We start from the raw sequence: 15,176 nt of genomic DNA on the forward strand, positions 1-15,176 counted from the left end.
CTGTCATCCTATTACCTTTATTTATTTCATCACCTAACTCAACTCAACTTGATTTGCAAGCTTCTAGTAAATACTAAATACCTATTTCTCAATGTGATATTAGTGTCGACAGGAGCGTCTTAATGGGGGGAAAAGTGGGACTGACTACCTAGGGCCCAAGCGGGGAGGGGGGACCTAAATGGGCATGAAATAAAATTTGTTTTCTCCTATGCTTTTCTTTTGTTCTGTTATAATTGCAATAAGATAACTAAAATTGTCTGAATAAACAAACAAACATTCAGAATTTCTCCGTGAGATGCACGGAAATGTCATATTTTCATAGCATCAAGTTTGGCTGAATCTGATTGAAAGTAAATTGTAGGTTTTTAGAGTTTTATTTTACTTCACGAGGTTAGATTATACCAAATAATGCCCCCTTGTTGTAGTGGTTGTCAATTTTCTACTCCAAACTGACAGCAGGGATGTGATGTGAATGTTAAAATGTGTTTTATGCGTCTGAAAATAAATATTAGATCTTCCTAAGGAGATATAACATTCACTCTTGTGATTGTTTATTTACAAATTTCAGGGCTGCAAAACCAGGTTGTAGTTAATTATGTCTTTTACTGGGACATTGGTAACTCCTGGGCCAGTCCGGGCTTATGATTGGACCAGGAGTGAGGGGCGGGACTAACTGTACCGCCCACCACTTGGCTTTACAACCAATCACGTCAGAGCTCCGCACATGATCAATGCTGATTGGTCTATACTGCCTGTCAATCAGCCGGGCGGAAGCAGGGGCTTAGCCAACCGCAGGCTGCTGCTGTACCGGGACTAGCAGACATGAACTCCTTGGAACAGGCCGAAGGTAACTATCACCAAAAGGAGCTTAATTTCCCCCGTTTTTAAAATAGCTGCTTAGTAATTTTAGCCACACATATATATTCGCAAGGGAACTGAACACAAAGGACCCACAATGCGATTCTGAAGTTGGGTGTAACGTTGAATACTCTGGCTAACATTAGACTGCTCACGACCCTTAGCATGCTTGCTAGCTTCACTGACAGACTTTGACTTGTGAACAACATATATGGTATTCACGTTGTTTTGCCCTTTTTTCTTAAGGTGTAGTTAGATACTCAGTTAAGTTTCGCCAGCAATCTGTTTGTCATGATCTGGTTCCAGCCATTGAAACGACATCAAACGTTTTGGGGATGTAGCAGTAGCTCTTGGTGTCTTTGGTCAAGCAGCCTTTGACTAAATGAGTAAAGAGACATAGTTTCACATCGTAGAAAAGATCAGGTTTCTTGGTCACAGTGTATTGATAAAAGGCTATGAAAAGACGTGTCATCATTTGCCCATTTTTGTTTCAGACCTAAAGGCTTTTGAGAGAAGACTGACAGAGTATGTCTCCTGTTTGCAACCTGCTACAGGCAGGTGGAGAAGTAAGTAACTGGCACTCAACACCAGTGAATTGCATGGTGTATGTATTTGGTAAACCCTGCGTGCATGTACTCCCTGACACCAACATTATATTGATGTGTATAATATATACCTGAGAAGCAATGATTCATCAAGGAGAGGAAATGCAGACAATAGATCAGACATGATCATGGGTTAAAGATTTGCAAGATTTCCATTCCTATAACTAACACTAACAAAATAACACTTTGGTAAAAGTCATTGCAAGTTATTTAACTTGTTCTCTCCTGTTGTGTTTCAGTGATTCTGATTGTGGTTTCTGTCTGTACGGCCACTGGGGCTTGGAACTGGTTAATAGACCCCGACACACAGAAGGTTTGTATCAGTGAACAAACACGTCTAGAAGCTCAAGTGCTCTTATTACCTAACAACACAGCCAACAGCGGTCAATGCAGTCATTGTCTTCTTAACCCCACATTATTGTGTGTACTGATGATGTTATCATCAATGGAGGCTATTTTGATGTTCGTCTGCTGATGCTGACTGCTAAAATTTAGCAACAGCCCAATCAGGCGTGAGTCTAAATGTAACTACAAACAGAGCTTTTTCTTTCAAAATAAAGCACAACTGAGGTTAAAGTAGAGCCTTTTTTCTTGCATGATCAAAGCCTAAATCACTGTCTTTTCATAAACGTTACGTGAAAACACTGGTCCAAATTCGATCCTTTTTTATTTATGTAAAAAGAATTGTCATAAAATCATGCTGTTCAGAAGCAAACCAATGTGAGACCAGATATTTGTTGTTAACATAAAATGCATAAAACATTTCCCATCAAATGGTTCTATGTAGGAACAAATCTGAATTCAGAACTCTGTGAGAAGTCTTTGCCTGTGTTTTACAGGTCTTTCCCAAGTTAAGATTATGCAATTCAGAAGTTGCAAATGTGAAGGGGATAAAAAGTTAATTTTAAGTCTTGATCGCCTCTCTAACTTACAACTGCACTTCCAAAAAAGTTGGGATGCTGTGTAAAATGTCATTTAAAACAGAGTTTGATGGTTCAATATTATTACATTATTCTGTAATTGTTGAAGTATTTGCTCACATAGTCTCTCACAGACTGGTGAACTTCTTCCTGTTTACTTCTGAGGGAAAGCCTCTGTGGAGTGTCCTTTCTATGAACAGTTGTGTAACTTACTAACCTGTTGCAAATTAACCTAGTTAGTTGGCAGGTGTTCCCCAAGGTGTTTTTTTTAAGCAGAAGACAACTTTTTCAGTGTTTTGCTGTCTCTGTATCAACTTTTGAAACACCGTGCTACTATCAAATTAAGAAGACGGTTATATTCTATCATAAATATGAAAAAGTTAAAACATTAATATTATGTTTAAATGATTTTCAAACCATCAAAACAGAGTCCGAACTTTTTTTAGGAATTGGGGTTGTTAAAAAAATCGTATGCAACAAATTTAATTGAATGTTACATGAGACTTTGTTTTTCTTGCCCGCTCAAATTAAATCTATAACTGTGAATATTTTGCTGTAATTGAATGATCTATGTTTCTCTACTGTTTTTCAGGTTTCTTTCTTTTCATCACTGTGGAATCATCCCTTCTTCACCATCAGCTGCATCACTCTTATAGCTCTCTTCTTTGCTGGGATTCACAAACGAGTTGTGGCACCATCAATGTATCCTTTGCAAGTTACAGTTAATGGGAAGTTGAATGTTGTAATTCAGTAACGGGGATGAGTAATCTAACCTGAGTCGCTGTGACAGCAACGTGTAGATCATGCAGGATATTATTGCAGTTTTATAACTGATGTTGAAGTGTTTGGTTTACTGGTTAACATCTTTGACCTTTGGTGCTCCAGTATTGCTGCTCGCTGTCGGACAGTTTTAGCGGAATACAACATGTCCTGTGATGATGTAAGTCAACAAATGTCATTTTAGTTGGAACTTGTATTTTGCTCAAACTACATTTCTTCTTGTGAAACTCTTTCTTTTTTTTACAGACGGGAAAACTTATTCTCAAGCCACGACCGAACATCCAGTAACCAAAGGCTTAGTGTGGAGGACAGATAATGTACCTGGTTGCTGCTGGCTGCTGATCACTCCATGTCTCAAGTCCTATGATTGGTCTGAACTGCATAAAGGAGAACAGCACTCATACAGAAGCTACATTCATAGATATGTGTCTGATGAAGGAAGAAATGAACTGAAAGGGGCCTTTTAACTGTGTTGCTGGTCGATCTCACCACTGCAGAAGCTGATTGATCTGCTCATTAGTTTTTGATATATTGTTTATTTCTGATGTTGAGCTTGTATTTTATCTAAATGTTTCTATTTTTAAAGTTATTTACCAAATAAATACTTCAAATGTGAATATTTGTCTCCTTGTGATTTCTTAATGTAAAACGTCTCTGGCTTTGCTTTCTGTTTTTTTGCATTAAACCATTCAAAGGTTTTTGTTCGTGTCGCTGCGCCCTCTGTTGGTTTTGCGACAGCTTCCCTGCTTTCTGTCTGTACACACTGCTTTACGGCAGAATGCAATCTTCCACATGGCCTCCAACCAGGCAGTAGCCGGAGTGAGAGTTTAATTTTAGACAGTGTACGAAGGGAACCTCCACGTTACGTGCCCAGTTCGCACTTTAACACGGATTAAAATGGGTAAAAGTAAAACTACGAAATTTAAGCGCCCTCAGTTTAACGCGGTCGGTCTGCCGGTGAATGCTGTGAAGGAAGAGGACGCTGCTGAGGAACTGCACGATGAAGATTGTTGTCCAGCTGCGGAATTACTGGAGAAAGTAGGAATACAGTCAAATCCCTTTTTCCTCGTCAGAGTTACCATCTGTTCTGCTTTTCTGTATGTTTTATCCTTTCATGGTGGGACAGCATTGAAACAGCTGAACAGGGCATTTGAAAGGGATCTTAATGTTATAGTGTTTACTTAAACCAGATACATACTGAAGATCCACCAAAACACGTGACGTTGTTCCAAATGTTTCAGTCTGAATGGACTCATATACTACATTCCTACATTTCCCTCCTCATGCCTTAGAGACAGTGTATCATGAGTATCCTGTGAAAGATGGTGTTATCATTTTTTTAATCTATGTAATCCTATAGTTACAAAATCCCAGTGCAGACGTGCGAGAGTTCGCATGTGCCAGCATCTCTCGGGTGGTGCAGCAGAGCCAAACCATCCCAGGTTTCCTGCAGAGGGATGCCGTGAGGCGCCTGGGGCCCATGCTGCTGGACAGCAGCCTGGCTGTCAGGGAGACTGCCACTGGAGCCCTCAGGTAAAGACATCAGAGCATTGATGTTGACCGCATAAACAGAAGGTGACATGCTCTAATCAGACCTCAATGGGGTTTCCCAAAAGCAGCTTGAGGTCAGGTCAAATCTAAGCATGAGATCATCTTTAAGGATGGAGCCCCTGGCCACAACAAGCTATTGGTGACAACATGTTTCTCCTGCACAGACACATTTTAACAGACACATAAAAGTAATAGACCAGTCATCAACAGGTAAGCCTGCGACACTGACACTGTACTAAATCAAAAGCTGTGAGGAGGATAGAGGCTGACTGTGATTCAACTCACAGTTCTTTAAATTTCAAATCTAGTAGAAAAGTTGGGCTCATTGTCTCACCACATTGACACAATTGGCTAGAATTCAGCAGAATATTTGAAAGACTTTTTTTCAGAACCAGTATTTTGACCTAAGGATGTTAAAGATGCAGCTGGTAGGAATGTGGTAAAAAATGATTCTTTTTGTGTGCTGGGTTTGGAAAAAAGTTATCTTCGACCCTCTGTCCTGATTGGTTGAGTGTCGGCCCCTAGTAGGTTGTCCTGATTGGCTGGGAAGCCTGCACTACTTTCTAATAGAACAAGCACGAGAAGTAGGGTGAATCTGGTGGGGTGGGATAGGGTTGACATTCGAAATCTCTCTCCAAATTGATGTTTATATCACAACTACCAACAGCAGCTTTAAAGGGGGCCTTTTTTTTTTAGGTAGGAGTAAGTGCTGTTTTTGTGGTCAAACACCAGCAGATATAATTGCAAATTTTCTGGAAACAGTGCTAGGTAACTGTATTAAGACTAATAGAATCAGATAAATAGTATGTAGGTGATTATGGACTATAACAAGCAGTTCTTCAGGGTTTATACAACCTGTACAGCTGTGCACTGATCTCTTCTGTATTAGGACACAGTAATGCCAAAACCAGTAAAGATATTATCTTTAAGTCTTGATGGGATGCTTTTTAGATTATAAATAAAGTAATCTTTGGTTCATTAAAAATGAAAGTAAGTCACAAACCAGCTTTGCTTCTTCATGTGTTGTGGGTGTCTGTTATTTTTAAACTATTTTTAAACAGTCTGTGTGTTATCATACAGCATAACCAGGTACAGAAGTATTTATCAGTTTAGCTCTAAGGGGGGCGCCATGCTACAATAAACAGAAAGAAGGAGCTTACATGAGGTGGCTTGTGTTATTACTGTAAAATGACTGATTGTATAAAACCTGTACCGACTATATTCTCAGTTCAGGTTATTCTGATTACATCTGATTGTCACAGTTGCTACAGCCTCGAATAAATCCTCCCTAAGCTTCCCAAAATTGTAGCATCTTCCAAGTGCGGATGACATTTGATGAGAATCTCAATCAATACTAGTGATTATGATCATAATCATCATCCTGCAAATAGCCAATCCTTCTGTGTAAGTGCTTAAGACCTTAACCTTCTGACGGGTATTCTCCAGTGATGTTAAATGAAGTCCTGTACAGTATACCAAAATCAGACATCTCCTCCCAGGTCTCCTTCAGGCCCTCATACAAAAACAAGCAGCGACTCTGACAGCGCCCCGACAAAATGATGAGTGTGTGTCTGGTTCTTCTGTCTCCCCCTTACAGGAATCTGAGTGCATGCGGAGGTCAGGAGGTGTGTGAGGACATGGTGAAGCACGACATCATGACTCCTCTGACAGCACTGCTTAGAGAGGTGAGAGAGCCGCTGCTTTTAGCTCACCACATCACTTCCCTTCCTTCTCATCAGCAGCTGAAGCAGACGGCTGTGACGTACTGTATGTTTACTGCAATTAGGCTGCATTCAAGAACAAATATAGTTGTAATTTGTGAAAAGGGGAAATACACTTCTGGCTTTAAATTAAATGACAAACACACAATTTTAGCGGTCAATAGTTCACAGTTGTCATAGAGAACATCATGTTAATGTCTTCCAGTGCTGTGCTGGATTTGAGAGCGCTGCTGTGTCGATGACTGACCAGAAGAATGCTGTGGAGGATGTGGCCAATGAGGCTGTGAACCTTTTGTGGAATCTATGGTAGGACAGGATGCAGTTTCCTTTGTTACAAGTCTTACACTGTTGGCTCGTTAGCATTTGCCTTGTTCAAAATCTCAGAATCTCACTGTATGATACATTTTGTGCCATTTGAATTGATCTGAAATGAAAGATAGATTGATAGACGACTTTTAACGCACCGTACATTCCCTCCTTCTCAGTGCATTTGTCACCAGTTGTATGTCTGTCTCATGTGCTGTTCCAGTGAGAGCAGCAGCCAGGCACTGTCTGTGTTTAACAAATCTGGGCTCCTCGATGTAGTGGTGCAGTGTATGGAGAGACACCCACACAACACTGAACTGGCCATATCTGCTGGTAGGTCTGAGTATTATGTTCTAAATCAGTTGTCACAATGACTTTTAGAAAGGTTTGTTTGCGTCTTTGCTGGAAAAGATCTATGTTTCGTTACACACCTCCAGCTTTGGTCCAAGTTTCACATCAGGACAGTTCAGACTTTACTGACATTGAGATCTCTACTGTCCTCATATTGTGGATAACATTGAAAAACCCCTCTGGAGGTTTTCACCGGTAGTTAAAGGTTCAGGGTTACTTTATTCGTACCTGTAGATTTTGTTTGCAGTGAGCCAGCCTACTTTTCACGTAGTAGGGATCAGTCACAGCTTTACAATACTCCTGAGATCAACAGGTGGCAGTAATGTGCAAAGAAATGCAGCCATACATGAAAAGGACAGGAAGCAGAATACAGCAAGCCAGTAAGCATGAATGACAATGCAGGATTTCAAATACTTACAATGAATGTAGTGTACATGTGGTCTAATCGGCTTCTGCCTCCAGCTTACATTTTAAAGCATTAACACAAGAGTGGTGTCTTTATTTTCATTGAATTAAAGTGAATTAATATACTTCCTTAAATGCTGAGCTATTCTCTCCTCCTCTTTGTGTTCCACCAGCTCACTGTTTGCACACTGTGACTGAGGATAACCCAGAGCTGCTCTGTAGCTTGAACACTGCTGTGCTTGGAGTAATGGAGAATGCACTGCTGTCATCTCAGCCCAGCATGGCCCACACACTCCTCAGGACGCTGGCTGCAGGTACAACAAGACTCTCGTTAGTTCTTTGTTGATAAATATTTTTTAAAAAGGCATATCGCTTCCATTTCACGTGATGTAAGCAACATTAAAGGGGTCCTCTGTGGACAGAAATTGACTAATAAATACAAGAAATCAATCTTGGATATGTAAATACTTTGGTTATGATGTATTTGGTCCTCCTCTGTCTTCTGTCAATCAGGGACTCTGTGGAACATGAAAGGAAGTCTACCTGCTGCTCGTCAGGCCCAGACTCTCAGCGCTGTAGTGGCCACCTTGTCTAAGTGCCTGGACCTGGACTCCGGTACACTGATACCTGAACTGCGACAGGCAGAAGAAGTACGAATTAAAAACAAGCCAGATTCTGCAGACTCAGTGGAGCAGGCAGCAGGAGGGCTGGTTGAGGAGGAGATGGACGAGGAGGAGGAAGCACCTAAACACAAAAGGAATGGAAAATCTGCAAGGGGTGATACAGACTTCTCTGACCTCTTGCCTGTAAGTATTTGTTGTGTTGAGTCTGGTTTGTTGTTGTTTATGAATGCATCAGGTTTATGGCATTCCTGCCAGATGAGCTGACCTTTGAACACAGTAAAAACACACCTGAGAGAGAATATGAACTTTGATTCCCTGTCAGTAGCATGATTTTATTCTTGCTGGATAAGGCCGATCAGCTGGCTGATATATGTGCTCATATAAACCGATAATAAACAAGATATGTCAACAATGTCTTAAGGGAATTTAAAGATTTTAGTTTGTTCAGCAAATGCACAAGTATATTCATCATTAGTGTTGTATCATTACAAATCATCATTAGTAAGAATGTTTTAAGACAGTAAACCAATGTTCATCATTAGCTTTTTCTTGATCAGTACTTTTTTAAAATCTATAAGTGATAGTTGACCTGAATATTCATTATTTAGTATTTATCCATTTGTGAGTTATAGGAGTATCTCAATCTTACCAAACTTTTATATATATTGAAGTTTATAAAATAAATAGAAAGCATAATGTTTACTCTAAACGAACACAGGGAGTGCATGTAGCTTTAATACAGCCACAACAGGTGAGCTTAAAAGGCCTGCTGTTGGGGGATTCACATTTAGACAGAGGGAATAATGAATGCCATGGCTGCAACCCTTACTTCACACTTACAAATGACTGCTATCTGCACTTTTTCGTCAAAGCTAATCTGAGCATAACTAGTGGCCTTTTCCTCTTTTTTCAAATTGATTTTTTCTCTTCTTCTAAATTTTTAGATCCATTTTTCTTTTTTACACTTTTTAAAGTAATATTTTTGTGACTTTTACATATTTTATTCAGAGAGGAGAGGACAGTGTAGGAAACTGGGAATGACATGCAGGAAAGGGAATCGAACATGGGCTGTCCACTATATGAGTGCTCAATTGAACCATTAGACTAAATCTGCGCCTTAGATCTATTCTAGGATTGTAAATTTCAAGTATTTTCAGTGATTGATCTTTGGAAATGTGAACGATCAATTATCAAATAATCATTTTAAAAAATGTAAATGTTTTCTATGTCAAAAACAAAGCCAAATGTTTTTTTTTCCCCTGAAAAAAATTCCATCACGACACAATGTATATAACAGGGTATTAAATATCTACCAATCATACTGAGGCATACAAAATGTAAAACATGCTGAATATCAACGTGTGGATCAGGCTTATAAAAATAACCTCCGCGGACACACAGTCATAAAAGTGAAGACTCAGACTGCAACATGTGGATTACTGCAACAAGCTAACTGAACAGAAACATATTTCAGACTCGCAGTGTCCAGTTTTCTGTCTACTCATTCTTATTGAGAAAAATAATGTGAACATGGTCAGGTGTCAGCCCGGAGCACAACGGGGTCATAATCAGTCCGGGGTAGGAGAAAAAAAGCGCTCATGGAGACCTGTCACTCAGCAGCAGCCCCCAGCTGAGCGTCTCTACTGTGCGCAACACCTTCAGTCAGCTGATTCATATTGAAACATGCTTTAAACTTAAAACCCCTCCCTGATAGCTGAACGAAATATGAGACCACATGATGTTTGTTCCACAGGATTGAAAATCGAAACAAAAAAATGTGTCTGAGTAAGTTCTTAACAATCAACTAATCGATACTCGATTAATTGTTAACATCCCTAATCCATTCTAATTATTTTATTGGGAGAACCAGACACTTTAAAATGACAAAGTAAGTGCAGTGTCAGGGCTCTTCTAATTGACATGTAAAACAAGGTTTGCCAGCACTGCTGTAGAGAAAAGCTACCCTCAATTATTTGAGATGTGTATGGCAGCCTGGGTTTCTGACCAAGAAACAGTCTTGCAAGGCGCTGGTGTGGCCCAGTGGCCTGCAGCCCCTTTCCCTCATTTCACTCCCCACTTTCCCTTTCTATTGGTTTCCTGCTCTATCATCTGTCCTATCCTCTCAGAATAAAGGAATGAAGACCTGAAAATATAACTTAAAAAATAAAATGAAATAAAAAGAAAAAAAGGTGTTCTGGTTTGGGGGTCCTGCAGTTATGCCTTGTGAAAAGGTGGTTCATGAGTCATCCTGGAGTGTGAGCAGGAATGACAGAGCAATCGAAAAAAAACTCAGTCAAACTGTGGGGACACTTCACAGAGTTCATATGAGAAGCCGCTGGCTTCTACCACGCTTACAGTCCCTAGATCCGGCCCCCAGTTCGTCAGAGCTGTCCCGCTCACATCAGCCACTGAGCCCAAAGATTGCAGGCGATGTTCCAAAACACTTTCTAATTATATAGGTTACACAAGGGCTTTATTTAAAACTCAGATTAGATTTTGTACCGTAACAGTATAAATGCAAACTTACAGGAAGTTTTTGTCTTAATGCTGCTTAACAAACCTGAACACACCAGGCGCTGTTATATTCCAAAGCTGGACCAGCTCTACTTCATTTTATTACTTATTACTCTCATTTCAAAAATAGCCCCCCTATGCGCATCATAGTTCAAAGGTTAGGTTGAACATGCTTGGGTGCATCTGTAGAAAGGAATCTCTTCTCTGTGGTGGGCAGCTGAACTCAGACTGGGTGATAACAGTGCTAACAGTCATCGGTTTGGTAACTTGTTGACTCACATGGCTGCTTGTTTTTGTCCAGAGGGGTAAGGAGGAGCTGAGGGAGGCAACGGCCTTGCTGACAGCCCAGCAAACGTCCTTAGAGATCATTGTCAACATGTGCTGCTCTGATGGTGAGTGTTGCGGGCACAGACAGCAGTGCTGACCTCCGGCCCTTTTCATCAACATTATATCCTGTGACACCCCCACCCAGTATTAGTTTGCATATCAAAAAAGGCTTTTATAACAAAAACGTACATGAAATCATTTTTAATGTTGAGTTCCTGGGTGTCCGAAGTCATTCTTCATTGTTTCCCTGATCAATGCTCTATGTTTTTTTGCCCATTCAGACCCTTCTGATGACGAGTGGGAGGAGGAGTCAAGCAGCGATGAAAGTGACATGGGTCCTGACGGCCTTTGTGAAGGAGTGTCAAATCTAATGTCCCCTCTGTGTTTGTCAGCTGAGGTTCACACAGCCTTAATGAACCACAACATCCCTGAAAAGGCAAATACCTGTTTGTATCCTCACCAGCTCTTGCTAACATCTGTAGCTATTAAAAAGAAAGGAGGGATCACTCAAGGTGTTGGCACACTTATAAAAGCATGTGAATGTTGTTTAGCTGTCATTTTTATTTATGTTTACAGTAACTAAAACCCTAAAATGTGGTTATGATTATGTGGTGAGCCCCTCCCACCTCTCACTAAGGCTGGATGGATGTAATTACTTAACTTTGAGAGATTGATACACATTAATAACTGTTTATAATGGTTTTAAGACTGTTGTGACAATAGCTTCTTTCACCTCTTCAATCAAGGTCCTTAAAAAGAGTGAGTTCCCAGGAAAGGAAGCCATGGAGGTGTGCAAGCAGAACCCCTCCTGGAGAGGCCTGATGAAGAAGTAATTTTTCACTCTCCTCCCTTTTTTCTCTGATCAAAAGCTGCTCACAGTATTGATGGAGTTTGTTTGAATGTTGCACATGGATTTGATCTTGGTTACCTCTTTCCGTCAGAATGCAGCGTGTTCAGTCAAGGGCACTGACCTGCCTCCACAGCATCCTCTCCACCATGGATGCAGAGTCTCTTGGAGGAGCAGCTGCCCTGCAGGAAGCAGCACAGCACCTGTCCACGCTGGTTTTCGGAGCAGCAGGTCTGACATTTATGTCATATTGTTAACTCAGCTCAAATGTCACATTTCAAATCCCTTTTTTATTTTCATTTAAAATACACATTAATAGGGGTGCTGGTGGCATAGCGGTCCCAGCGCCCCACATACAGAGGCTACAGTCCTCATCTCAGGGGTTGCGGCCGGGAAGCGCACCGGCCGCAACCATCTCCTGCATGTCTCCCCCGACTCTCTCCCCACATTTCCTGTCTCTCTTCAGCTGTCCTATCGAATAAAGGCAAAAAGCCAGAAAATATAACTTTAAGAAAAAAACAAACACACAAATACAGTCAGAATAGTTGTGAAACAAACAGAAAACATAGAGGATGATTAGTATTAGATTGTAGACTGTGTTGCCGTACATGAGTCCAAGGCTCACAAGTCCTTCAGGACTCCTGACTGGACTTGGACTTGAGCACCGAAGACTCGGACTAAGACTTGGACTCAGACTATAATAAGATTAGGAAGATTGTAAAACTTTTATCTTTTTTGTTGTATTTTTAAGTTGTATTTTTGGAGCTTTTTCGCCTTTATTGATTGCAAGATTCTGTACACCGTTAAATAATAAAAATGTTTTCTTTCGAACACTTTCAGAGATTCCCAAAGATGAAGAGTTCCTAGAGGCCGTCATCAGTGCCATGCGCTCGCTTTTACAAATGATTGCCTCCAAAAGTATTTCCCAGGTACAGAACACACACTTTCAGCATTTGCATGAATAACACTTCCCATAATGCATTGCAATTGCATCTTTTGTTAAAGCCAACGTGTCTTCATCCATTTTTTAGTGAATGATTTCAAGGGAAGGTAAGTTAAAATCTTGCAATGCTGGTTTCAAAGTCTCCCTGTCCAGATTGAGATAACCTTGATGACATCATCAGGGTGAATCTATCTTAAGACTCTGATAGGCTCCTCCAGACAAAATGTACAACAGTTTTCTTCGAGTAAATAGTTGTATACATGAAAAAGTGACTGAAAAATACAAGTTGTCCCTTTAATCCGTTTCCAGCTTTGGTGAAAAAGGATTAAAGGGACTCATGTAAGTCATTAAATCTAGACTCTGTATTCCTGTCATATATTTTAAATCGTCTGCCAGCTCACACTAAATGCTGCCTAATGTATATGTTAGACAGCTCAATATCTGCCTGTTGTTTTTTTTTCTTCCCAGTGTATGACCCCGCAGCAGCTGATGAGCCTGAGCGAAGCAGCCACTAGCTGTGAAGTCGTCAGTGTGAGGGTCAACGCCGTCGCCATTTTGGGCATCACTGGAAGCACATTAGCCAAAGAAAAGTGCACTGCTGAAACCCTCCAGGTATAACTGTTTCTCTCTTCTCATGATTTGGACTATTTCCTCTTCTAAGAAACGGTGCCCTTACAGATGATCGGAAACGCATTACTGCAAGTAGCCACGAGGGACGCAGACCTGGTTGTGAATGGAGAAGCCCTCGATGCTTTGTTTGATGTCTTTGCTGATGGAGATGAGGCGGAGACAGCTGCTAAAAACATCCAGTTACTACCCGCACTGAAGGCACTTCAACCTGTCTTTAAGGCTAAGGTACCTGAAGGGTGTTTTTACTGAACATTGTTTATGTTGATTTTGAGGATTAAGAACTCATCACTGACTTTTGATGATCTCTCCTCTAAGGTGTGACTCTGTCATTAGTAATATAAATGTATTTGAATTTTCCTGCTAGATTCGCAAAGAAGGACGAGGAAAGTACAGCCCTCCGCAGCTCTGTGTGCTCGACAACATTAAAGTCAACCTGAGAAGATTTATCGGTTATCTGGAGACGGTGGTGAAAAAATAAACAAACTGTGTTCTTTCTTTTGATTAGTTGAACTTGAATGGACTGTGTGGACAAAAAACGCTATCAGGAAAAGAGAATGTGATGGAGTATGGTTTTGAAACCATCAAGTATTTATGACATGGATGGTTTACCGTTTTTTATTTTTACTTCTTCTCAATGTTCATGTTTTAAATAATTATTTACTATATTACAAAGTTTATGAGTTGCGAAGAAGACATGGTGGCATGAATATTGGTTATAAGTGACAGCAAACTGCAGTAAGAAAAAAGAAAGGCTTTTTTTGCTTCCTCAGTTATTTGTATCAATCAACCAAAAAACAGTTATCAGAGTTGAACATTTTTGTTTCTTTTTTTTTTTATAAATGTTGAAGTCATCAGTGTAGAGAGCTGAATCTGAGTACAGACAAACGTACCTTTACTCTTTTTTTCCCATGTCTCAAAGGGCCAATCATGGTTGTTCTGCTACAATAATAAGAAAGCAGAGCTGTTGTATTTAGTAGATTATTTTGGGAAAATCCCAATATTGTGTACTAAATAAAAAAACTTTTTTTCAGTGGTTATCGTTTAGCCCATCAAGAGACTTAATTACAAAGTCATTTCAGTAACTTGCTAATCTTGAAAGATTTTTCTCACTGCCAAGATTGTGACGAAATAAAATCTTTGAGGACGGATATATAGCCTTAAGAAATACACACATTCTCTACCTCTACCTCTCTGGCCTCTGAGCATTGACGATATACGGCCGGGCTCGCTCTTATGAATGCAGTGAGAACTCCTTCAGAGTTGGTGCTTGTGAACCGTGGCCGTCAACTTCTTACTGGGAGCATTCTTTTAAGTAACTTTATGAGGTAGCACATTAGGTAACCTTCCAGATTTAATATATGCTGGTGTCATCAATATCAATTACTTAATATCAATTTACAAATCTCCTTTTTCAATTTACAGATCTGTCAGATGTGCCATCAGTTTTGCACAATAAACAATAACTACTCATAATGAAGTGACTGACAACGTAAACATGTTGAGCAATTTGTGATGTTTGAACTTGGCCCTGAGTTCCCACAACTATTCAGGGAGGTATCACCTAAATTGCATGTTAGTGTTCAGAAAAGATAAGTTACAGGAAAATACATGATCATGTTGTTTCTGTTTATTGAAATAAATCCTAATTTCCTACAATTGAATTTTTTCTTTTCTTTTGCTTTGTTTGAACTAGATGTGGATTGACACAAGTTCTATTAGAGGTATCTGAACTATCAAAGCTTCTCATCAGGTCGTTGCTATGAATGACTTCAGCAGATTGAAAATATACAGCAAA

The 15,176-nt window shown here is 40.1% G+C and overlaps 2 protein-coding genes across 2 annotated transcripts; both read left to right on the forward strand.

The window, feature by feature from the left end:
- The first annotated feature begins 721 nt into the window (after positions 1–721).
- On the forward strand, positions 722–3,780 carry cnep1r1 (CTD nuclear envelope phosphatase 1 regulatory subunit 1). The gene is made up of 6 exons (XM_034680141.1): positions 722–847; positions 1,353–1,424; positions 1,703–1,776; positions 2,976–3,085; positions 3,269–3,323; positions 3,410–3,780. Exons 1-6 carry the CDS (start codon positions 823–825, stop codon positions 3,449–3,451), a joined length of 378 nt encoding a protein of 125 aa, XP_034536032.1. The 5' UTR covers positions 722–822; the 3' UTR covers positions 3,452–3,780.
- Positions 3,781–3,891: 111 nt separating this feature from the next.
- heatr3 (HEAT repeat containing 3) lies at positions 3,892–15,042 on the forward strand. Its single transcript, XM_034680437.1, has 15 exons — positions 3,892–4,201; positions 4,524–4,696; positions 6,312–6,399; positions 6,641–6,741; positions 6,965–7,074; positions 7,671–7,811; positions 8,011–8,303; positions 10,936–11,026; positions 11,243–11,397; positions 11,708–11,790; positions 11,903–12,039; positions 12,649–12,737; positions 13,220–13,363; positions 13,430–13,606; positions 13,746–15,042. The coding sequence occupies exons 1-15, from the start codon at positions 4,061–4,063 to the stop codon at positions 13,857–13,859; spliced, it is 2,037 nt and encodes a 678-aa protein (XP_034536328.1). The 5' UTR covers positions 3,892–4,060; the 3' UTR covers positions 13,860–15,042.
- The last annotated feature ends 134 nt before the right edge of the window (positions 15,043–15,176 follow it).

This window comes from Notolabrus celidotus, chromosome 3, assembly GCF_009762535.1.
Source record: "Notolabrus celidotus isolate fNotCel1 chromosome 3, fNotCel1.pri, whole genome shotgun sequence".
Lineage (NCBI taxonomy): Eukaryota > Metazoa > Chordata > Actinopteri > Labriformes > Labridae > Notolabrus > Notolabrus celidotus.